At 36.7% G+C, this 26,155-nt stretch overlaps 1 protein-coding gene, 1 long non-coding RNA gene and 1 other non-coding gene across 4 annotated transcripts; 2 read left to right on the top strand and 1 right to left on the bottom strand.

The window, feature by feature from the left end:
* Positions 1-7,434: 7,434 nt before the first annotated feature.
* On the top strand, positions 7,435-7,587 carry LOC132280666 (small nucleolar RNA snoR137). Its single transcript, XR_009471670.1, has one exon. It is a non-coding gene; the product is annotated as a small nucleolar RNA snoR137 (small nucleolar RNA).
* A 914-nt stretch (positions 7,588-8,501) lies between these two features.
* On the bottom strand, positions 8,502-10,400 carry LOC132276294 (uncharacterized). Of its 2 annotated transcripts, none has more exons than XR_009470864.1 (2): positions 9,843-10,400; positions 8,502-8,893 (listed from the first exon to the last, which is right to left on the bottom strand). It is a non-coding gene; the product is annotated as an uncharacterized LOC132276294 (long non-coding RNA). The 2 variants fall into 2 exon arrangements; XR_009470865.1 differs by having other exon boundaries at positions 8,502-8,958.
* Positions 10,401-18,569: 8,169 nt separating this feature from the next.
* On the top strand, positions 18,570-25,523 carry LOC132276295 (proteasome subunit beta type-7-B). The gene is made up of 9 exons (XM_059777664.1): positions 18,570-18,728; positions 20,726-20,881; positions 23,594-23,735; positions 23,859-23,955; positions 24,056-24,125; positions 24,219-24,323; positions 24,410-24,508; positions 24,666-24,753; positions 25,153-25,523. The coding sequence occupies exons 2-9, from the start codon at positions 20,741-20,743 to the stop codon at positions 25,227-25,229; spliced, it is 819 nt and encodes a 272-aa protein (XP_059633647.1). The 5' UTR covers positions 18,570-18,728; positions 20,726-20,740; the 3' UTR covers positions 25,230-25,523.
* The last annotated feature ends 632 nt before the right edge of the window (positions 25,524-26,155 follow it).

A 26,155-nucleotide genomic window follows, 5' to 3' on the forward strand; every position in this document is an offset into this window, starting at 1 on the left:
CCACCTTGGAAGAAAAACAAAGGAAACCTAGATGTGCAGAGGGATGGAGTCCCTAATCAGGGTAGACAAGGTGGGATACCTCAGACCGGACAGGAACAGTGGTCGGGAAATCAACAGAGAAGGCAGGCAGGTCCTTTTACGGGACGTTGTTATCACTGTAGAGAGATTGGGCATCCGGCCAAGATGTGTCCCAAAGCTAAGCAGGGACAGTATGGGCAGCCGAGACCTAATCAGCCATTACCTCTACCGGCCCCACCGATGCCACGTGGGCAAGTTCAGAATTTTTCCGGCACTTCCAGCACCACCATTTCCTCCGGGACAACCTCCACAGCAGTTGCATCATGGCAGAGTTTATAACTTCATGCCACATAATGCGCAAGCTCCTCAGGCTATTGAGGGTATGTTTTCTATACATGGTCGAACTGCTCGTATACTGTTTGACACTGGTGCATCACATTCTTTTGTGTCTAGATCTTTTGTTATCTTATCTGGTATGACGACTCAGTTATGTGACCAACCTCTTAATATTTATACACCATTGGGAGTTGGCGCAATTTTACGAGAGTATAGCGGTGATATCCTTATAGATATGGGCCGGCTTCGATTTCTTGCAAATTTGTTAGTGTTAGATATGCATTCGTATGATGTTATACTTGGGATGGACTGGTTATCTCAGTACCATGCTCAGGTTAACTGTTACGAAAAGTCTATTGTATTTTCCATACCAGGACAGGAGATGTATCTTCTTGTTGTACCACAACCTGATAGAGGGCCTAGCACTTATTTATTCATTCTTGAGGAGGACTCACAGGAAGCGACTGCGGTATCTCTTGACAGCATCCCGGTAGTACAGGAATTCCAGGATGTATTCCAGGAAATTCCAGGCTTGCCACCGAGTCGAGAGATAGATTTCGTTATTGATTTAGCTCCAGGCACTACGCCTATTGCTAAGGTACCGTACCGAATGGCACCAGTGGAGATGCGAGAGTTGAAAGATCAAATTCAACAGTTGCTCAGCCAGGGATTTATTCGCAGGAGTACTTCACCATGGGGAGCACCAGTACTGTTTGTCAAGAAGAAGGATGGATCTCTTCGTCTTTGTATTGATTACAGAGAACTGGACAAGGTCACTATTCGCAACAAGTACCCGTTGCCCAGAATTGATGACCTGTTTGATCAGTTGAAGGGAGCTACTTACTTCTCAAAGATCGATTTGAGGTCTGGTTATCATCAGCTACGAGTCAGAGAACAAGATGTTCCAAAGACAGCATTTCTCACGAGGTACGGATCTTATGAGTTTCGTGTTATGCCTTTCGGTTTGACGAACGCTCCAGCTGTCTTTATGGACTTGATGAATAGAGTATTCAGAGAATACTTAGATCAGTTTGTCATTGTTTTCATTGATGATATTCTGGTTTACTCTAAGTCGGAGAAGGACCATGCCAGACATTTACGCACAGTATTGCAGACACTTCGAGAACATCAGTTGTTTGCGAAGTTTGAGAAGTGTGAATTTTGGCAGAAAGAGGTCAAATTTCTGGGACATGTAGTGTCAGAAGAAGGGTTAGCAGTAGATCCAGCTAAGGTTGCGGCCGTTATGGAGTGGGGACAGCCTACCTCACCGACAGAGATTCGCAGTTTTCTGGGATTAGCGGGGTATTATCGCCGGTTCATCCAGGGATTTTCCAAAATTGCGGGTCCACTTACTCATCTAACTAAGAAGAATGTACCATTTGTATGGGATGATTCTTGTCAGACTGCTTTTGCTGAATTGAAGAGTAAGTTAACTTCTGCACCTGTCTTAGCCACACCACAGAGTGGAATCGAGTATTTAGTATTTACCGACGCTTCTCTGAAGGGTTTGGGTTGTGTGTTGATGCAAGAAGAGCGACCAGTTTCTTATGGGTCTAGGAAGCTTAAGCCTCATGAGCTTAATTACCCGACTCACGACCTAGAGCTCGCCGCAGTGGTTTTTGCCTTGCGTATTTGGAGACATTATCTTTTGGGGGAGACTTTTCGATTGTTTAGCGATCATAAGAGTCTACAGTATTTGTTCACACAGAGGGAACTGAATATGAGACAACGCAGATGGTTGGAATTCGTGAAAGACTATCACTTCTCTATTCAGTATCATCCAGGGAAAGCGAATGTTGTAGCAGACGCACTCAGCCGCCGACCCTATGTCAGCCTTTCAGCTTTGTTTACAACAGAGTGGGATGCTTTGAAGACGGTTGATGAGTTAGCAGACGCTTTTATGGCATGTGTGGTAGTAACTCCTTCTATCATTCATCAGGTCATTCAAGCGCAACTCTCAGATCAACAGTGTATTGATCGGGTTTCGGAGTTAGCCTCCGGAGATGTTCCTTTTTATTCTATAGGGACTGATGGAGGATTGAGGTACAAGGGACGTTTAATTGTGCCTTCAGCTGATAATTTGAGAAATGTTGTGATGAGAGAGACACACACTTCTCAGTTCTCTGTACATCCAGGGGGAGACAAGATGTATCAGGACATGAAACGCCAGTTTTGGTGGGCCGGCATGAAAAGAGATATAGCTATCTTTGTCTCTAAATGTAGCACCTGTCAGATGATTAAGATTGATCATCAGAGACCGCCAGGATCGTTACAGCCACTTCCCATACCAGAGTGGAAATGGGAAAGTATTTCCATGGACTTTATAGAGGGATTACCTACTTCACAGCATAATCACAACTCTATTTGGGTCATTGTTGATAGATTGACCAAGTCCGCTCACTTTCTGCCTGTTCGTTCAAACTTTACGTCAGAACAGTATGCTAAGCTGTATATTGCAGAAATGGTGAAACTTCATGGTGTACCATTGTCCATCGTATCAGATAGAGATCCGAAGTTTGTATCAGGATTTTGGAGGAGCTTTCAGCAGGCTTTGGGTACAGAACTATATCTTAGCACTGCTTATCATCCTCAAACAGATGGACAGACTGAGCGAGTTAATCAGATTTTAGAAGACATGTTGCGGGCATGTGTTCTTGATTTTAAGGGCAATTGGGAGGAATATTTGCCGCTTTCAGAGTTTGCTTATAACAATAGTTATCAGAAAACTATTGGTATGGCACCATTTGAGGCTTTGTACGGCAGACCGTGTAGGTCTCCTGTCTGTTGGCTTGGAGTTGGCGAGAACAGCTTTCTGGGTCCTGAATTTATTAAGGACACGTCAGAAAAGATCGCTATCATTAGGGATCGGATGCGTACAGCTCAAAGCAGACAGAAAAGTTATGCTGACCGTCGAACTCGTGCTTTGGAGTTTAAGGTTGGTGATCAGGTTTTGCTTAAGGTTTCTCCCATGAAGGGAGTAATGCGGTTTGGGTCAAAGGGTAAGTTATCGCCTCGTTTTGTGGGTCCTTTTATGATTACAGATCGGATTGGGGCAGTAGCTTATCGTCTGGCTCTACCAGATAATCTTCATAGGGTACATAATGTTTTTCATGTATCTATGCTGCGAAAATTTCTACGGGATGAAGATCGATACCAACACATTGATGTGGGTGAGATTGAGTTGCAACCCGATGCAACCTATTTGGAACAACCTTACTGTATTCTCGATCGTAGGAATCAGATACTGCGCACGAAGACTATTCCATTAGTACGTGTACAGTGGAGTCATCATAGTGCTACAGAGTCTACTTGGGAACGGGAAGATATTATCCGTGCCAAGTATCCAGAACTTTTTAAGACAGGTATGTAGTGAATTTCGGGGACGAAATTCCTTTATTAGGGGGGGAGAATGTAATACCCCGTAATTTTAAAGAATGTATTTAAATTAATTTTGTGTTAGGTTAATTAATTTTATTTATTTGTGCATACTACATTATTTTATTAAATTCATTTAATTGTGCATGTAAATTAATTGTGTATGTTAAAATAGTAAATTTATTCATTTAATTGTGCATGTATTATTTTAATTACTTTTATTTGTTGATTATGTTTAATAAAGCTATATTAGTTAATTAGAGTATTATATTTGTGTTATATAGTATTATGATGATATAATGTATTATTTTGTAATAATAATAATTATATTAGTTTAATAATAATAATAATAATAATAATATAATAATAATAATAATTATTATAAAAGTTTATTAATAATAATATTAGTAATAATAATAATAATATTTATAATAATAGTATTAAACCAAAGTCATGATGAAATTAGAGATTAGGATAGGATTGCATCAATGGTTATGGTTGGAATTAAAGCCATATAGGTAGGAATATGAGAAATGGGTGAGAAGTTATTATAAATTAGATATTTGTAATATTTATATTATATATTTTGTGTATAAATTAACTAGCTTGCCTTAGAAAAAAATAAAAGGGAGTTAGAAGCAAAGTATAAATTCTAGAGAGCTATTTTATAAGAGTGAAAGGAAAAGAGAAAGAGAAAGAAGCTTGGACCGGTGTAGGCAATTTTACCCGACTACGCGCAGACCGGCGGATTTATTTTAAATCCAAAAAGGCAAGTTATTATCTACTTTTCCCCTTTGAATTAATAAATTAATTGTTTAGCTTAGTTTTATGCATAGAGCCAAGGTTTAGAGGTTAATAAATTATTAGTTTTATTTTATTCAATTAATGGAATTTTAATTATATAGGATGGTATATATTTATTTAATGTCCTATGAAATTAATAATGGCTAAAAATAATTAAATAAGACTTTAGGGATTTTTCTAGAATTTTCTAGATTTTTCCGGGCATTTTCTGCAATTTCCGGCGACCTTCCGGCGAGTTTTCCGGTCGCCGGCAGTGGGGGAGACGACCGGAGTGATCCGGTGCGACGCGGCACACCATAGGAGGGTGTACGCGCGCATCCTGGCCATTAGTGGAGTCTGATTGATCCGGTGCATCGCGGTCCATGATACCGCGGTACACCCGGATCTGTGGGCGTTGGATGGAGGGAAGATAGGGTGAGATGATCCGGTGTGACGCGAGTACGGAATCCGGATGCAGCCAACCAACCAGGAAGTGACACGTCAGCAAGGCACCCTTAGTGCGCGCGTGGCAGCGCGTGCGCGCGCGTGGGAGCGCGTGGCTGATGCCAGACGCGCGTGGAGGCGCGTGGGAGAGTGGGGAAGGTTGGGCTGCGCGTGGGGAGGCTCTGGGAGGCGCGTGAGGGCGCGTGTGGGGTCCCTACAGCTGCTGGAAATTACCAGAATACCCCTAGGGCCTGTTTTGTAAATTCCAGAACCTTAAACTTGGATTTTTAGGTACTGTGTTGGTAATTACGGGTTTAACGGGCCACGAAATTATTATTTTAACACCCGTTACTTATTCTTATGGCCGATTAATCTTTTCTAAGCATTTATTGGCTCGTTCGCAGTACGGATACTAATGTGATTTATTTAACGACATTGTTAAATATAAAAAGTGTTATTATCGTATTTAATGGTATCAAACATTACTGTTAAATTAAATAAGGCCATGGTTTTAGTCAGATAAATTATCCATGATATCTTATAGGATGTTTATACTGTTAATTGATATATAAACCATGATTATTATGCTGTGTGCATTTCAGGAAATAAATGGACTGTTTAATTATGTCGCATTTATATTATATGGATGTGTTGCCATATAGAACCATATGAGCTGGCTAATAAGTTTAGACTCATTTATACCTTATGCATTCGTTGCGATAGACAGATGTGTGGCTGTCGGGGTATGTGGTTTAATATTATTGGCATGTGTTGCCTAACTGACATACTTGGTATATTTATTAATATTATTGGCATGTGTTGCCTAAATTGACATTCTCGGTATCTTTATTAATATTGTTGGCATGTGTTGCCTAATTTATATGCTCAGTATATTCATCAGTACTTTGCGAGGTGTTATCACTGTGTAGTTCGTTATAGTCTGTGTTGTCAGTACCGTGCACCATGTATAATAGCTGATTTCCCGGGTAGGGAAAGGCGACACTTAACCACCTAGTGTGAGTCTAAGTGATCACCGTCTATTCTGGTTGAGGTCATGTTATACATCGGATAGTTCCCGTAGGATGTATACAGATATAGTACTCATCCGATTCATAATGATTAATTTATTTGATTCTCTGATTTGGGTCATAGTAGAGAGGACTTGCTCGTGGGGTTGACCCACCATTGTTGTTATTTCAGGATACGGTCAGTATCCGTTTCAAGGCTGAGGTTAGCAGTGTGGGACCATCATCCGAACTCATCTACTCTTACGATCCAGTGCAGGGTAGAAGTTTTATGTAATACTTCAGTTTCAGTTTTTATTTACTTTTGACGTTGAACTCTCAGGGTTATATTTAAGGATCCCTGACGTAGGATTTCCAAGTTGTAATGAAGTACTGCATTAAATAAAGGTTGGATGGATGTTGTATTATTTAATGTTTCTTTCCTGTCTAAATTCTTTTAATTCCATCATTTTGTATTCCATGCTTGTATATTGCCAATTGTTTTTGATATCCCTCGTTTTTCGTGTATAAGCCTGATCAACTTATGCGTGGAAAATGTGGGGGTGTTACATGTAAATACTTTTTAGTTTTATTTTATTTAGTTAATAGGTTTGTTATCTTTTAAAGTAATAATTTTATGTTAAAAAAAAAACAATCTCTTTAAGAACCTAAATAAATATATAGAGTTCTAAGGTCGTATTTTTTATAAAAAATATATATATACTATAATTTTTAGTTTAATATTTGATTATTACTAATATTATGTATCTTGCAACGTAGAAGAAGCAAAAAAAAATCTATACCTCAAACACATTTTCAAGTGCTTATGAAATTATATTTTTATTATTTCACGAAGTATATAATGGCCATTAGCATACATATATTTTTAAAAAATAAAAATTACACACACAATAGCGCTTTCATGACACACACTCTAAAAATTAATTTGAACAGGTAGACCCTATCACATAAAACATTTTCCCCCTATTAAGTCGGTGTACCAAACAGTATCACGTATAAAGGCCAATATGGTAAATTTAAAACTAAAGGCGACTTGGTGCCGGAGCTCTATAAATAAAACCCTAGGCAACATCAATTCTTGATAAAACAAACCCTAACGCCGCTCCGCAGAAATTAGGAATTGTGGCTGGGTTCCCCTACTTCTCCTGCACTTTGTTTACTGCTATTGTTTTTTCTGTATGTGTTATTCTATTATTTCTGAATATTTTTCATAGCTTTTTTACTGTAAATCGCTTTCTTGAGGCGTTGCGTTCGTCGGTCACCGACTCACCGATGGACGTGTCAATGAGAGCGAAAATTATTGTCAACGCCGACCTTTCTTTTCAAAGGAACTACGACTTGTTTATGGTATTAGTTTTGTCGTCGGGTTGTGAAATCTTCTGTTTAATATCTAACATCTTATATATATATATATAGATTTGGGTTTGATGATGATAATAGAAAAAAATGGGTTGTTGCTTCATATGGTGAACTCTCTCTATTATATAACAAGTGAGGGATGTTCAAGTTTCCGAAGCATAGATTAATTGGGTATCCTTGCCAGTTTTAAACAGCTTGATGTATTACATTACTTGTTGCATCCTGCTACCTGTCTGCTGGTAAATTCTTCTCTTTTTTCTTTCTCAAATTTTTTTTATATGTTTTGAATTGAATTTGATTTGAATCTTTGGATTTATATTGAAACACATAATTGATTTTTCATTTTTTTCTAGTGGTAAAAAAATGGTGGATCTGTGGAACAATATTGCAGTTCCTTTAGTGATAAAACCACAACTCCCCTTTTTTTTTCTGAAAAGTTTTGCTTTCTTTTGTAATTTAGAATAAATGGATTAATTAAAAATAAAATAAGCGGATTAAAAAGATTTTAATTTCTTGATTTTTTTTTTTTGGCAAACTATATAGGGGGACATTTTATCAAATGACCATATGAGAATGGTTCAGATTGGTTTGATTTTGATGGTTTGTTTGGAAAAAATTTAATAAGAAATAACCAAAATAGAAATTTGTTAATCATGTCAAACAAACAAATGCAACAATTACAATATTATTAACATTCGGCTTCTTAAAATATATATATATATTGTTTTTTAGGAAAAATAATTTTTAAATTTTTATTTGTTTAGGTAATTGGCAAAGGTTCACCGTAAAATAATTTTTTCAAAATTAATTAATATGTTATTTTTAGTAAATTTTAATATTTTTCTTCTTTGTAAATATTTTATATTTTTTAAAAAATATTTTACATTCAAACATGAACAATGTTATACGGTACTTTACTAAAAATATGTTTTGTATGGTCTTATTTATTTTAACAATATTTTGAGAACAGGGGCCTGTTTGGATAATTTGAAATTCTTTATTTATTTATTTTATTAGAGTCCCCGGTCATCTTGTAAAGTTGCTAATTTTATTAGAAGAGTCCTTTAATCTCGAAACCTTGCTATTTTAAGTTTTCTTAACACTCATCGTTAAAAGGCAATTTCATTGACATCATTAAGATAAAGCATTGCAATCAAGATCTAATAACAAACGGGTCACACATCCCAATTTTATTGCTGATACAAAATACACACTGGAGGTACAAAGCAAGTACTCCAGCCAAAGATCAAACAAAAAATACTAACAAAATCAAACTTCCTTACTGAGCCCAAGAAACTTAATGCAATCAAAGCAAACCAATATCTCTCTTCTTGTCTTCATCAAGTCTGAGTTCCTCTTGCCAAAAAAAAATGGCACAAAACAGATTTCTAGCAACTTTGAGCTTCAAACCACTGGACCACCTACTGCAGATTAGTATATTGTAGGACACCCTCCCATTTGCAACAAGACATGTAGCACTTCCAAACTTCCTTAGCCAAGGAAAAAAAACATTTAATTTGTTCTTACTGTTGAAATGAAGCGACCATCATAGCCTAACAATTCAGGAAAAGGGGAGAAAAATGCAGTTGTGCTATCAAAGTTCTAAGTATGAACTTACCTGGAAATAAAGAACAATAAACAACAAGAAGTTTGAAGTACGAAGTATGAAGAAAAAAAGAACCATGGACTATATCTAATATAATTTTAATTTTAAATGTCAAAGTGTAAAATTACTTGCAGTTGTAGAGCACAACCCAAAATATTGTGAATTGTGAGAAGACCTTTTTATTGTTCTCTAAAAATTACAACTATCAATTTTCGGTTTTTCAAAAATCGTTTCCACAAAATAGATCCAAGCAGAAATAAAATACAGCACCAATCCAAGCAGCGCCTTATTATCTATATTTGATGCTTCACAACTTATGCTTCTTTGCAACGAAAAAGTGACAATAAACCCACTTATAATTATAGCAAAAAAAGAAAAAAGAACTGACACAAAGTGATTGCATAAACACAAATTAAACATCAGTACTCAAATTTGTCAATAAGGATTGTATTAAAAGAATTCGCTAGGTCACTAAACCAAATTAAGAAAAAATTATATTTAAGAGTTTTTGAATACCCAATTGAAGTCCTTACCAAGGGTAATGCTAGGGGAAGACCAAAACTAGCATGGGTTAATATAGTGAAGAAATATATATATGGCTAATATGTATGTATATACATTTCAAAGTCTGCGTAGTTTATAAATATATTTTAAAAATTACGAATATTTTGTTTCAGAAGTTAATTTAAATTTTATTCGTTTTCAGTATTAAAAAAAAGAAAAAAAATTCATAAAATAGAAGGGTTTGGCTCATAAAGGCAAAAATCCTCAACTAATTCTGTAAAATTAAAGAAGAAAACATATAATGGTTTTGTAGGTTACAGTTAAGGAAAACAATAGAAATTGGAATATGATTCGGAAATAGTGCACAGAATCATGCGAATAAGAACACATACCGCGAATAGGTGTCGCTGTTGCAAGTTTTCCAAAAAAATACCTTCGATGTGCTCGCCACCGAGCTAGAGTTTCAGATTCGCGTCACAGAAACAGAGAACAGAGCAAAACCAATGGTTTTGCAGAGAAATACCTTCGATTTGTGGTCGCGAGCAAAGAACTAGGGTTTCAGATTCGCGCTATAGAAGTAGAGAACAGACAGAAACAAGAGGAAAACCAATGGTTTTGCAGAGAAAACCTTCCATGGTCGCAAGCGAAGAACTAGGGTTTCAGATTCACATCACACAAGCAGAGAATAGAGAGCAACGATAGCAAAACCAAATACGAGATGAAAATGGTAGGGTTTTTGAAAGATTTGCAGAGAAAGATTATCGAAGGAAGAATCGCCCATGAAATCGCCTCGAGTTGTGAGAAGAAAGGGAAATGAGAGGCGCAAATTGGTAGGATTTCTGAAATTTGAGGTTTTATACTTGTTATGGTCGCTACAGTAAACCGATATAAGTTTGATATCAGTTTTGGGCCTGATATCTCCGCTACAGTTACCATATCACCAATTTGGTGATATGGGTTTGGGCCATTATTTTGGAAATGTTTTGCTATTGTTCAATATCAGGCCATTCCAAAACTGATATGGACCCAAAATGCAAAACTGAAACACCCAAAACAATAACAAACCACCTTCCAAACAGGTCTTAAAAAGTTGTTTTTTCTTATTTTGACAATGATTTATGGCCCAAAACCATAACAGTAGCCAAAAACATCGTTTCTGTTTTGCTAAAACATCGTTTTCAAACATTCTACTAATTATTTTTCAAACCCGTCATTACAATCAATAACGGCTACACCACCACAAAGTGGAGTGTAACTAGCTTACATGTGTATTAATAGGGGCGCCCAAAGAACCAATAGAATCGTTAAGAACCACAATTAGTGCTTTGGTTTCAGTTCCAGACTTCAGAATCAGAACCAAAATCATAAAATAATTATATATATTATATTTTTAATTATATAATTACTAATATATATGTCTATTAATGTCTATATATATATATATATATATATATATACATACAGAATTGTTCACTTACTCGCTAGTATGCAGAAATATATATGTACGTCTCAAATATTAACCGTTAGATTCTATTGGACAAATAAAAATGTAGTTTATTCTTTTATATCTAACGGTTAAGATTTAATTCGTACATAAATTACTTGCACACCAGTAAATAAATATACGTTTTCATGTATAATATTATATATCAAAATGTACTATGAATGAGTTTATAGTCATTAAATTATTATTATTAAAAAATAAAAATAAAAAGGAATTGGAACGTTCCCAACAGTTTCAGTTCCAATTCCAATTTTCAGAAACAATTGGGAACGGTTCCGGTTTCGCCAAGAACCGTAGAAACCGAAATCATGTGCACCCCTATGTATTAACCTGTATTCGGGTTGTTCAAAAAATTGATGCCAGAAATTGCAATAGGGGCCAATGTGCAACAAATATTGATAATACAAGGGTTTATATGGACAAAATAAAAAATATGGATGGTTTTTGCAAATTTTGTATATAATCAGGGGTGTTTGATGCACTTTACCCTTAAAGAAACAATATTTATTTACAAAAGTATTGTCACGCTTATTTTTTTATTTAGGTATATTGCAATCGCACCCTCTTAGGTTTCTGTCAATGCCACTCAGCGAGGTTTCAAAAGTCATATTTACCCCTAAACCTATTAATTGACAAAAATAGCCCTAACCCTATAATCCCTTACACCCACCACCGCTCTGTAATCCCTCTGTAATGACCCTCACCCTACCCAGACACAATATTGTCCTCTTTTGATTCTTCTGGACCAGAGACTTCACAGGGGGTCACTTATCCTGGTACTACTCCAGGTTAAGGACGCTTAACTCTGAAAGCTTTGGTGAGTTCACGGCCATCACGACTTTAAACCACATTGTGTCATAGAAGGATGCTGAATTTACATATAACATTTGCCCATCCACGCCCAGGCAATGTAGGACTATACACCTATAGCTCGCCCAGTATGGTAGCTTACTGGTACCACCTGCACATACTCACGCACACCAGCCCATAAGGTGGCCATAATCACCCCTTATGGGGCCCCACATCCTCAATGGCCACACTTCCAGTTGGGTCAGGCTTTGATACCATTTGTAACAACCGCTACTCTAGGCAGACACAGTATTGTTCGCTTTTGGCTCCCCGAAACCAGAGACTTCCCAGGGAGTCACCCATTCTGGTACTACTCCAGGTTAAATACGCTTAACTCTAGAATTCTGGTAGGTTCACGACAATCATGGCTTTAAAACGCGTTGTGTCATATAAGAGTGTTGAATCTACAAATAACACTTGCCCTATCCATACCCAGGCGATATGGGATTATACACTTGTAACTCGCCCAGTGTGTAAGTGTGTGTAGGTGACACTAGTAAGCTACCACACTGGGCGAGCTACAGGTGCATAATCCCACATTGCATGAGTGCCCAAAGCGGACAATATCATACCATATGGTGGAGTGGGTTGTTACAGATGTGGATCGGGCAAGTGCTATATGTAGATTCAACACACTTCTATGACATAACGCGTTTTAAAGCTGTGATGGCCGCGAACCCACCAGAATTCCAGAGTTAAGCGTGCTTAACCTGGAATAGTATTAAGATGGGGGACCCCTTGGGAAGTCTCTGGTCTGAGGGAGCCAAAAGTGGACAATATTGTGTCTGGGTAGGGTGAGGGTCGTTACAAATGGTATCAGAGCCTGATTCAGCGGGAAGTATAGCCAACAAGGACGTTGGCCCCATAAAGGGGGTGATTGTGGCGGCCTTGTGGGAGAGTGTGTATGAGCGTGTACATGTGACACTAGTAGGCTACCACACTGGGCGAGCTACTGGTACATAATCCCATATCGCCTGGTGTGTGGATATAACAAGTGTTATATGTAGATTCAACACCCTTTCGTGACACAATGCGTTTTAAAGCCATGATGGCCATGAACCCACCAGAACTCCAGAGTTAAGGCTTAATCTAGAGTAGTACCAGGATGGGTGATCCCCTGGGAAGTCTTTAGTCTAGGGGAGCCAAAATCGGACAATATTGTGTCTGGATAGGGTGAAGGTCGTTAACTTCTCACACCCACAGACCGCCACATACCACCAACGCATCGAAGAGAAGCCATTGCCCTTGGACGAGCCACCGTTGTGACTTATTCACTCAACTCAATTGCCAGAATCAATGGCTTCGAGCGACGGTGGTGCTGTATAGTGATGTTAAGGTGTTGTAGCGACGGCGGATTCGGCGAACTTGGCCTGGTTGGAGTTGGTGACTTCAACAATTTGCTCTACCGCCGAAACATTTGGGCTACTTCGTTTAGGGTTCGTCTTGGTGGTGTGTGCGGGTGCGTCTATAGTTGTGATTGTGGTGGGTTCGGCTTGTTGGTGTGTGGGTGCGATGATGGTTGTGGTAAGTTCGAGTTGGTGATGGTGTGTATATGTGCGCGGCGGCGGTTGTGGTGGTTCTGATTGTTGGTGGTGATGGCGGTGGTAATGGTGGGTCTATATGGTTCACAATGGTGGGTAGTGTATGGTGAAAGAGAGGGTATAGGATGAAGGGGGCGGCTATGGTGGGTGGTGTATGGTGACAGAGAAGGTATGGGATGAAAGGGGCAACGAGGGTGGGTGGTGTAGTGACAGAGGTACATGGTTAGAGAGAGATTGGAAATTGAAGGTTATTTTGATCCTTCAAAACTTAGTTTTTAGGGTTATATTAGTAATTTACTATTTGTTAACCAAGTCAAAGGTTTAAATGGTCATTTTCTTGGATAGAGGGGGTGTGTATGTAAATTATTGGAACCTTAAGGGGTGTCAATGTAAACAAGTGCGTTGACCGTCCGCTGAGTGACGTTGACCCAAACTTCAGGGGATGTGAGTGTAGTATAACCTTTTATTTTATAAATATTATCATATATATGTATAGTTTGAGTGATTAGTCATAATTATTCTGTCCTAAATGGGATACCCAATTTAGAGGTAGGTGCGGATATGATATTAGTTCTTATAACCCGACTTGAATTCAGTGCGGGGCGGATGTGTAATTGAACTCGCCCGCCCCTACCTCAATTATATAATATTGAGGGTAAGTGCAAAAGACACCCCTCTATTTTTAAAAATGTGCAAATAACACACTTGTTGTTCAAATTTCACCCCTCTAGTTTCAAAAAGTTGCAAATAAGAGTTTTTGACCAACAAATTTGGCATGTGCCGTGCATATGAGCAAAAGTTGGTCTTTAATACCAAAAATACCTTTTTGCACTACCCAAAATACCCCTTTGAAAATATAGGGGGTTTTTTGCACACTTTTGCATTACCCTTTTTCTCATTTTTCAAGCATTCTCCTCCAATACCTTCTCTCTAAAATTAATTGTTTCTCTCTCTAAAATGAATTCTATTGAGGAACAATAGAAAATGCATTTGGGTTTAAATCAATTGAATTATCTAAAGTATAAAATCATAATCAATATGAGGATGAATAGCCTATATATATATATATATATATATATGTATATATACACACACTGATATGTAGGAACATAAGTAAGGTCTGATATGCAGGAACACAAGTGAAGCTTATGTGCTTGATGGACATAAAATGAGTTATGGACGTATCGCCGGTTGAGTTACTGAAAATCCTTGCCGGTTTGGTTGCTGAATCTTCACCGATTTATGCGATTTAGGAGATTATGGGTGTGATACCCCTCGGATCCGAGAGACGGGTTGATCAGGCTCATGCCCGAACCCGAGGGAATATCTAACAATTAATATTTAAAACGAACACGGAATACAAAATGAAATAAGAAATAATTAACAGCTGGAAGAAACTAAAATAAAATCCTTTAAAAATAAATACTTAAATCCGGTAATCCAAAACCTTCAGTAGTTTAAACAACTCGGGGATCCATTTCTAGTGGACCCCTAACAAAAATCCAAACTGAAATGAAACTACTCAAAGAACACCCAGAGTAAACAATGGAGAGAAGTCCTACGTCGTCTGAAGAGTGAGTAGTAGTCCCTGCTCAGCACGATCAAGTCTAAGTCTGGAACTGACGAGTACCTGAAAAATAGAAGTGAGTCAGGCCCACGAACAAGTTCTAACCTATTACAATCCAAGCAGAGACTCGATACGCATATACATCCTAAGCAACTCAACAATAGCTAATAGTCTGTACGTAAGTATATCCACACTACAGGACTCTCACTGGACTATGGAGAGGGTCTCAACCTAAATAAAAGGCAACATGCGAAAACGCACCCAAAGGTGGGCATGAGTACCTAGACCTAACAGGGTATACCTCAATCTCTCATATCCAGCTAAGCATCCTACTGCATATACGCTCCCTAACCGACGATTCTGAGGCTCAAGCTCAGATTGCGGTACCATAAACATATATTTAAAGTCCGTCCTATCTATCTAAAGTAAGTCCAGTTAGTCATTCTGCTTGTGCAGCTTCTTTGACTTAACATATATAGCAAGTAATCCAATTAGTCATTCAGCTTATGCAACTTCTTTAACTTAAATATAAGTAGGATTTTATTTATATAATCCGTTCCCTTATTCCGATATAGGTAAGACTTAGCGTTTCGAGCTAGTCCAAACCTAGTACGCCGGTGCATACATTCCATACCATCCAGCAGTTGATAATACTAATAACGAAAGTAAATACCAACTAGTCCATAACAAATATAACAAGAATCCATCACAAGTATGATAAGAATATGTATATGACATGCTTGTTCTGTATTATCGATACGTGATTCTCCAATAAGTTTAAAACATAGAGAATATGTATAATCCATCCTATAATCCACTATAATAATAACAATATCAGAATTAACATGCTCCCTTTAAACTATTCCACGTTATCTAGTGAGTTGATAGGATACAATACTGTATAGTTAGCAACTAAGTTCCCATTAAGCATAATAGAGAATTATCATAATTGGCATGGTTATTTTTATAACATTGCGACATGATTTAATCCATAAATTCCTTAAGTCAATTGCTAATTTAAACATGAGCAAGTTGAATCATTCGCATCCAAGCCAACACTCAAACTTTCTGTAGAATTTCCTACTGTTTTCTATATTGGCTTCCTATGGTATCTTACATATTACCATGCCTTCTGAAGCTTTAATAAGGGTTTAGACATCACTATACTCCCCTAGAACAACTCCTAATTCAACTTGGAACTTTAAAAAATATAACCACAGTAGCCCAGAACTCGCAGAAAACCAAAAAAAACTGAAAAACCTTGAAGGAGCCCGCTCCAAACAAGATGGAGCCACCTCCAAACATGTTGGAGCCGCCTCCAAGGCATTTAGAGCCGGCTCCATGATTCCATGGAGCCGCCTCTTTCCCCCTCTCTTCCTATCTGCTTGTTTTCTTCAACTGCGTCCTCTCCGATGACGTTCAGTTTTATCAGTCCTCAACTTTAATGGTTTCTACTGATTAGAATTAAGTTTCCAATGCCCCAAATATTTTAAAACCATTAATCTTAAATCCACTCTAATTAGAATAAAAAAATTCAAGAAAGAAGTAAAACTAGCAAATACGAAACATGCAAGCATATACAGTTGCAAACGAACCTAAACATGCAAACCAGATTAACATTAATACTTTCTAGTGTGTTACAGACTAACTCAACTCTTTATATAGCAATTTACATGAATTATACATCCAGTTTCGTGAATTATTTTATGAGTTACATAACGAAAGATTATAAATCAAGCAGTACAACTCATGGCTACGGTCAGTTTAAACAACAGAAACATGAAAACCAGTTTATTTTTAATCCTTATACATTCCTGGAGTTGCATTAGACATGCAAAGAACACGAGTCAACGGAATAGAGTTAGGATTAGAACTTGCCTTACACCGACGTCTTCCTCAATTATTCGGTGAAATCTCTATTTGCCTTCTCTGATTTCTCTCTGCCTCCACAGTAGTGAATAGGGTTCTAAAACCCTTGGCAGAACCTTATATGCATATTTATAGGCCAAACTAATCCTAGGTTCAATTAACCCTAAACTGACTTACTCAGCTCATAGAACAACCTATATTGGGCTACATACGTGAATTGTATTATAAAACTATAACCATAACCTAACCTGATACAATTTAACCTTATATTTATTAATCAAATTTAATCCCTTAAAACCTTTAATTAAACCAATTAACACATTAAAAGAGAAAATACTAAATTACTAAATCAACCAAGTAAAGAAAAAACAATTTAACAATTAATTCAATTCAACAGTTAAATCACCAAATAAAATAAAAATAATTAAATCAAAATTCACAATTACACTTTAAGTCAATTAAATAATTAAACAAATAAATATGCATAAAATCCAATTAAATAAAAACAACAAGGAAATTAAATAATTAAACAAATAAATATGCACTTAAACAATTAAAATTTCTACACAAACAATAAATTAAATACTAGGACTATCCTTTTGAAATTAGAGGTATCACAATGGGCTTTCACCGTTTTGATGAAGGAAGCCATCGCCGGAGTAGTCCGATCTCTCTCTCTCTCTATATATATATATACAAATATCAAAATCTCATTTTTTGTCTAGTTTGTTTCCAAGATTTTGGGAAAGAAATCCCAGCCCATGCTAATACTCGCACTGATTCCCGTCTCGCATAGCGCTTTTTTCGCCCTTTGATATATATATATATATATATATATATATATATATATATATATATCACTATTTCTACCACCATCATCACCACCCAATCGGATCCATGAAGAACCCAATCGCACCCAAGAGGAACCCCAAATCAAACAATCACCATCATCGCAGACAGCTTGCAGAGCCTTAATCGAACCCAACACCACCACCATCACCAATTTGAATTGTCTACAAAACTTAATTGAAACCCAACAACACCACTATTGGTTGCGCAACCAAACTCAGCGTTGACAAATGTTTCCCGGATTCAATGGAGATGCACAAACAAAGCTTTGTCGACTTCAATGGACATTGTGCAATGATTGTACTCATCTTCAACTATTTTACTACAATCACCATTCGCGACGACGATTTGAATCCAAAGAAGCGTGGTTGCGAGAACAATTTTGTGTTGGTACATCTAATTCTCATTTCATCTTTCGACCCAGTTGGTTTTTATGCGATTTTCCAATTAGGTCTTTTTTGCTTTGTTATATGGTCGTGTATATACATGTACACACCCTCATACATGGGTTCTATGTTTGATGTTGGCTGGATCGATGAGCTCGACCGATAAGACAACGACGTCAGCAGTGAGAAAGGGGGTGAGTAGTGGTGGTGATGAAACATGGTTGATGGATGATGGTATAATGAGAATGACTAAACAACGTAGTTTGCAATTGTGCTTTGTTTTATTACCCAAAACGGTGTAGTTTAAGTCAATGTCTATTTGGGTAATTTTAATTTCTCTAATTTTTTTTATTATTATTGAATAAAGAATATTGAGGTTATTTTTGTATTTTTATCTATTCTCCAGACAAAAAGTTCTTATTTATAACTTTTTAAAATTAGAGGTGTGAAATTTAAATAACAAGGGTATTATTTTCACATTTTAAAAAATAGTGGTGTTTTTTACCCTTACCCCTCTAATATTGTTATATTATTATTTTAATATCTTGAAACCCGACTTGGATGGAAAGTTAGGGCAAGTGTCAAATTTTAGACGGCCTCAAATAGAGGACGGAAAGCTAGGGCAAGTTTTTCAGACGACGCAATCAGCTTCGAGCCTTCGACACTCCGCAGGACGCATCCCCCGCTATCGCCTCAGGTGACACCGTGACAAGGTATGTTCATCCTCTCTCTTTCTCTCTCCTTTTGCATGACTCGATCTTTTTGTTTTCCTCTCCCTAAGTCCACTCCAGTCTAACATTCAATCGTACGAAAATTATGGATCCCTTCTGGTGGGTTGAGGACCTGAGGTAATAATTAACTTTTTCGATCTCTAAATTATTATGCTCATACTTAAAAGTGCCAAATTAAGGGTTTTTTTTTTTTTTTTATATGAAGATACATGCCACCATTATTGATGTTATTTGACGTTGGGTCAGCCAGAATTTCAGTTAATAATACTGTCAAAGGCTCAAAACACTTACCATCAGAATGGACAAACACATGGAAATCAGCAGGCTTTAACAAAACAAAAGTTCATGGTTTTTTCTATTAATTTGCACAGGTCTTCTGTAGCAATGATCAATCAATCACTGCTACTAAAATTGATTCCTCATCCTGAAATCAAGAAAGGGGTAATTGGCTCCCAAAAAAAACACACAAAAACACACACAAAGCTCCATTGAAAACTCCAGCCAGGAGATCATTCGACCAAACTGCTTGATTTTAGATTTTTTTAATATTATGTTTATTGTAAGTTATTTTTGATTCTCCATCCCTTTTATGTTAATTGTGATCTTCTTTCACATGCTAGCAGGACACTCTTCCTAGGATCTCGTGAGGTTATTTGCATTACATTTACTTCGATATAAAGTTGAATTTTGATTTTTGTGACCAAGTTTGGTTGAATATTTCCTTTTAATTTTTTTGATGTAAATTGGATCGTGCTCTTTTTAAAGCACCAAGACCGGGTTTTCTTTTGTGTGTGGGTTTTCTTTTGTGTGTTTTCAACATTAATATATTTTATGTTCTTATCATCTCAAATTAATGAAAATTTCGCATTCTTATAATTTTTTTGTGCCTGTGAAAATTTCGCAGTCTTTAATTGATAAATTTATTGTTATTTGTTATTTGTCTTATGCACACTGCATAGGGATGAAAATTTATAGTTATTAGTTAGTTGTATTAAGCACACTGCACAGGTGCACAATTATATTAGCTATAGAATTTAAAAACATCGTGTGAAAATTCTGCACTCTTATATTTTTTTTTGCGCGTGTAAAACTTAAGGACCTCACATTTGAAAGTTTGCCAGGGCCTCTCAAAATATTTGAAATCTCAGGGCCGGCCCTGACTTTTGGGCTCGGCTCGGGTTGATTTTATTCTTACCCTTTTAGAAATTTACAAAAATAATATATACATACATTAGATCTGTTAGGTTCCTTTCCTATACCACCGCCTCTCCTCAGTCCTCACGTTCCTCAATCTCACCTCAGCCCTCAACCCCACGCCGCCGCTGTCTCCAAGATCAAGAGGCCCGTGAGACAACGGCGACTTCCAACTGGTGTTCTCTCTCTTCGGTAACCCATCTCTCTCTTTATTTCTCTCTTTATCTCTGGTTTTTTCTTTAAAAAATAGGTATTGAACACCATGTACCAGGCCGGGTAGGGTTTAGCCAAACCTGTTCCAAACTTGCCCCGTTTCTATCCTTACTCAACCCACTCAAAATAAAATAAAATAAAATAAAATATTGGTTGCTCAAGTCATTGAATTGTTCTTTCTTAAGCCCCAAGCCTTCTGAATCTTTAGATCTTCCTCGATCGATTTCTGCGACTGCGACACCATCCTTCTCTACTCCTTGTAGTCGCACAATAAAATTATGTATTCATGTTTTTATATATACTATTCTTATCAAATTGAAGCTCCAGGTTTCACTGATTTACACTCGATTCGTATCATCAACAACCCTAAATTACTTTTTTTATTATTTAAAAATACTAAATGTTGGGTCAGATCACTATAGGCTTTAATTTATTTTCACGAATTTTAATTATTTTGTTACCCAGTATTACAGTCCAATCGCGGATATAAAGCATTTTTTGTTTCTTTGATGATTTACAATTCTGCCGAAATTAACCTAATGATGAACTTTTTTGTGCTTTTGTGTTTGCAGATTGTCTAATTCAAGATGTCTAAAGTAGCAATTGATGTCCCAAAGGGTGGATTTTGCTTCGACCTATGTAGAAGGAATGCCATGCTCTCGGAGAAAGGTCTTAAGCCTCCGTCCTTCCTCAAGACCGGGACTACTATTGTCGGTCTGATTTTCCAAGTATGTGTATTTTTTAGTCCACTTTGAAACTTAATTTATTGTTTAATTTGATTTGAATTTCAATTTGATGAATTGAGAACTAGTGCCTTAGGTTGTCTTTATAGATTATTTGACATTGATTTGTAAATTTGTTTAGATAACTTGATCAGTTGCACAGAACTTCAATGTGTAAATGAGGTGGCAAGAACGATGAACCCCTTTTACCTGATTTTTAACTGTTTACTTTAAAGGTTTTATTTTGTTCTTCCCTTTGATGGCCGGACAGTTTAATTTTTAATTTGCTTAAGTTAAATTTTTCTTTAAGAGGGTGGACTCTAAAGCTGAAAAGGAGTATAGAAGGATTATGAAAATGTAACCACCTGGCATTCTTCACAAATTCATTGAACACCAATCGAGCGAAACTCTTCCGTACAAGCTGAACAAGTAAAAAAGTCTTTAAGTACTCAAGAATTTCAACGGCAAACCAAAAACATGCTAAATAAGTACTAAGGCATTCATTAAGGAAATATAACCTAGGTATTAAGTCTTCTGATTCTATAACCATTTTTGTGGCTTCTTTGTCATAGCTACTAATATTACAAAAAATCAATGCAAGTTTAAAAGTCGTAGAAAAATTGGAAAACATGCATGTAGGTAGCAAGTTTAACCTTGTTTCTTCCTTGTAGTCGTGACATCATTAATTTCTACATAATATTATAGCTATAGAAACTAACATTTTGTCATGGCAGGCCTTTGAAAATCCCTCTTACATTATTTAACATGATTGTATTGCATTATAAGCAAGCATGTATGATGTATCATTATGAAGTTCACCACGACAGATCTTGCATATTAAGACAAGCATAAGTTTACAAGGGAAGTTGTTGGAGCAAGTTAATGAAACTATCCAATTTTGAGAATGTTCTTTTCTAAAATCAGAATGAGAAAAGTGAGGCTCCAAAACAGTTTTTCTTGTCCCTCTGTAAACAGGATATATTTTCCTAGAGAAGAAGGTTATCACATTTGTGGAACATCAACAATGTTTGGAACAAAGAATTGAGTTTCAGCTGAACTTAATAAATTGTTTCAGGGAAAAAAAGAGAGGCAGAGGACGAAGAAGAAACTTTATTTTACTTCTGCTATATGCCCTGATACCATCAAATGTTATATTTCGTTACATAAATAATAAAGTTGAAATTAAAATGCTTTATTTACCCACACAAAAAATAAAGGGTAAATTACAGAAAGTACCCCGAGGTTTTCATCTCGTACGCTAATATTGAAGTAGGCGCGATATATCAGGAAGGTCCAAGTTCACTAGTTAATCTTAGGAGATATAGATGAACTTACCCATATGACCTTAGTACACAAAATGGTTCCATTAAAAGAAGAATCTGGAAGGGAGTTGGTATGTGTAAGTTACGTTTTTGCCCCTCCTCTTTCTCTTTCTTTCCTCTTATTTTTATATGCATATATACACACACAAGAACACAATCATACACATATGTGCATATATTTCTCTTTCTTTCCTCTCTTATATTTATATGCATATATACACACACAATTATACACACACAAGAACACAATCATACACATATATACATATATTTCTCTTTCTTTCCTCTCTTATTTTTATATGCATATATACACACACAATTATACACACACAAGAACACAATCATAAACATATATACATGTATAACTCGCCACTGTCGAGACACAGTCTCTCTCAAACCACTTCTTGCTCCATCTGCTGAATTCAGACAACCCTGCTACCCTTGGAAAGTTAAGGTTTTGATTTGATACAAATATTTGTAGATAGATATATGTATTTTCAGGTGTAACGTGTTTGTATATATATATGTATTTGCATGTGTAACGTCTTTATATATTAACCTGTAAATATAGCCATTGTCCAGTAACAAACCCTTCTCCTTGATGAATAAATTAGAGAGAGAAGTTCTTGAGATGAATAAATTAGAGAGAGAAATTCTTGAAGGAGAGATAGAGCAACGTCTGGTAATGAGAGGGAGGGGGGACAATGGCTATATTGATATTCAAGTGGTTAAGAGTCTTATGACAATGATAAATAAGTGGGACAGGTGATCCAAATGGAAGAAGGGTACTTTTGTCCTGGTGAAGGCGTAATTTAGTTGACTTGAATGGACAATTTGGTCTTCTCAAAACAAGTAGGTTAGTTTTGTCCAAAACTTTTTTACCCCAAACTGATTTTACGCTCAACTCACAAGTGGAGATCATTGTGTTAGGTCAATGAAACCATAGGGGTAATTGACCAATATATTGTATCACCTTCTATTCGTATGCACTAGATGAAAACCTGAGGGTGCTTTGTGTAATTTACCCAAAAATAAATAAATAGTCTTTTCTTTGATTTGTTTTTTGAAACTGAGATCAAAGTACAACTAAAATGCACAAAATGCTTATGTTGTGGGTGAAATAATATAGCAGTCAAAGGGAATGCAGAGAGCACAACTATTAATGCTTATTGATATCCTGAGTTTGCCACTCTAGTTTGATATTTTCCCCCAAATTTTATTTATTTATTGTCTATAGTTTTATCTGTAGTGTAATTGCCATTCCAGTTTGGGTTTGGTGACGTTTAATATATATACTCCTCTCGTTTTTGCTTAAATTGGGAGTGGGCTGTGTTCAAAAGGTCGCTTCTTAGTTCTGAAGCTCATCCTTTGTCGTATTCTCAATTTTCTATTTTAGGATGGTGTAATCCTTGGAGCAGATACAAGAGCCACAGAAGGGCCCATTGTTGCTGATAAGAATTGTGAGAAAATCCATTATATGGCACCAAATATTTATTGCTGTGGAGCAGGTACTGCTGCTGATACAGAGGCAGTGACAGGTATTTTCCAAATTTGTTCTATATTAGTGTACTGGCACCTGATTTTCTTCGAGTACAACACTCCTTGTTTTTATGTGAAGCTTTTGAACAATCTAACATTTGCATTGGTAATCGTTGTTCTAGACATGGTCAGTTCCCATCTGCAGCTCCACCGGTATCATACTGGTCGGGAGTCAAGGGTTGTAACAGCTCTTACCCTCTTGAAGTCTCATCTTTTCAAGTAAGCCTATAGTTCAAGGTTTTGTTTTATAGTAATATCAGTATATTACTGTAAGCAGATTATAATTAACAAAGGCTGGATTGTTTCATTACTTAACCAGTTACCAAGGTCACGTCTCAGCTGCTTTGGTGCTTGGTGGAGTTGATGTCACTGGACCACATTTGCATACTGTGAGTTATGTCTCGTTATGGTAATGATCAGCTGAAGGCAGCATGTTTCCTTGTCATACAAACAGTAAGTTCTATTTTTGAATTGTTGCACAGATCTACCCTCATGGATCAACGGACACTCTTCCTTTCGCTACGATGGGCTCAGGTTCTCTTGCTGCGATGTCAGTTTTTGAAACGAAATACCGTGAAGGGCTAACTGTAAGTTAGCTTACTCTGGTTTGTTACTTTTGATGATTCATCGATAGGTTTCCTTGGAATTTGAGTGTTCAAGTATTTGTTTGCAGAAGGATGAAGGAATAAAAATAGTGTGTGAGGCTATTTGCTCTGGAATATTCAATGACTTGGGAAGTGGAAGCAATGTGGATGTTTGTGTAATAACCAAGGTCTGTTGATTTGTTATCACATTCCTTGAATGAATTAGAATTTGTTGTATCCATATATGTAGTCTAGGTCTTCTTCTTCTTCTTCTTCCTTTTTGTTTTTTCCCACTCTTGGGTATGGGCTTTATGAACTCCTCTCGATAATGCTTGTTTTATTCAGGGGCACAAAGAGTATCTGAGGAACCACCAGTTGCCAAATCCGCGCACTTATGTCAGTGAGAAAGGCTATTCTTTCTCCAAGAAGACCGGTGAGTAGTTTTATCACAAATATATAAACATTTGCCTTTGTACCTATGAGTTTGCTTTTTATAGAGATCATGGTACTTGTATTTTTTGTCTTTCTGGGCTGTCCTGTTATTTTTGTATTTCAAAATTCTCAATTGACAATGTAACTAAGCTTGAATGCTTTACATTATCATTAGGAAACAAAAAAGACTTGAGACTATTGGAAATGTCATTCCTTATGAGAGTACTCTTGGCTCTTAGCAACCACCTGCCAATTTGACCTTCTAATACACTTGGACGAATACTTACTTAAAAATGAGACTCCTAGAATGTTTATGCAATGGGATTGCATTATTTGGTAGGTTGCATATATTGTTTGATGTTGATATTTGGTTGATGTTAATATACTGTTGTGATTGCAGAGGTTCTGATGACAAAGATTACCCCCTTGAAGGAAAAGGTTGAAGTCATTGAAGGAGGAGATGCAATGGAGGAGTAACTTTTCAGTTACATATTTTGTAATCTCCTCACTTTTATGGCTTGAATTTGATCTCTTATCCAACATCACTTTTATTGTTGTGTAGTTCTTTGGGCTACATAAATTCATGACATTGGTGCAAGTAAGAAGTGCACTGTTGGTTAGATTCAGGTCTTGAATACTTTATATTCGAAAGTATGGTCAATTCCCTCTCACATAACCTTCCCTCCCCCAAATTTTACTTTTATGACATTAAATCTACCTTCCTGAAGTTTTTTCTTATGAAATGCAATGAATCTGTTTATTCAATTACTACATCCAAGTGTTTTTACATGATTTATTTGTGTTACGTGGCATCAAGCAGGGAATTTGTACCACAGAAATTTTAAATGACTCGTAAGGAATAAAATAAAATAATTCATCATGGGGATTTCAGTTACCTTTTCTACATCTGAATTCTTCGTATATAATTTATGTGGATATATCAAAGAGTTACTATATTTCCTTCTTGGTAGTAGCATTGAATTGTAATTTCTCAATATCTTGACACTGTGAGCTCGTCATGCTAGAAGTCTAAGGCTTGAAAAAAGACTTCCCACCAAAGTTTTTCCAATTGAATCCAATATCGAGTTCATCTGAAGAAATGATTTAGAACCCATTGGCTTCAAGGGTCACACATTGTCTCTGGCCAAACATTTACAATCATTCATGCTGACATTGTTATCAGAAACTACATCCAAGCAGACAGTGCTGCCATTGTCCCGCTTGATTAGTGTATCATAGAATCTGAAATGGTTTCCTATTTTGATTTGTTACCGGTGCAGATCACACAGAGTCTTGCAGGTTGTCCCATCTCTCCAGCTTGGAGGCAGACGTAGGTTCCTTTTATTGTCAATACCTTCTGGCAGGTGCCAGGACTCGGACTCGGACTCAGACATGGGCCTAAC

Source organism: Cornus florida, unplaced genomic scaffold (genome assembly GCF_030987335.1).
Source record: "Cornus florida cultivar Cherokee Brave unplaced genomic scaffold, ASM3098733v1 CherokeeBrave_3.0.0_Hap2_Chr10, whole genome shotgun sequence".
In the NCBI taxonomy this organism is placed as follows: Eukaryota; Viridiplantae; Streptophyta; class Magnoliopsida; order Cornales; family Cornaceae; genus Cornus; species Cornus florida.

Excerpts from the sequence above, each read along its gene's own strand:
- LOC132276295 (XM_059777664.1), top strand. The coding sequence starts at position 20,741 with ATGTCTAAAGTAGCAATTGATGTCCCAAAGGGTGGATTTTGCTTCGAC. Across the intron at positions 20,882-23,593 it reads TTGTCGGTCTGATTTTCCAA|GATGGTGTAATCCTTGGAGC; the intron begins GTATGTGTATTT and ends TTTCTATTTTAG. Across the intron at positions 23,736-23,858 it reads TGATACAGAGGCAGTGACAG|ACATGGTCAGTTCCCATCTG; the intron begins GTATTTTCCAAA and ends TCGTTGTTCTAG.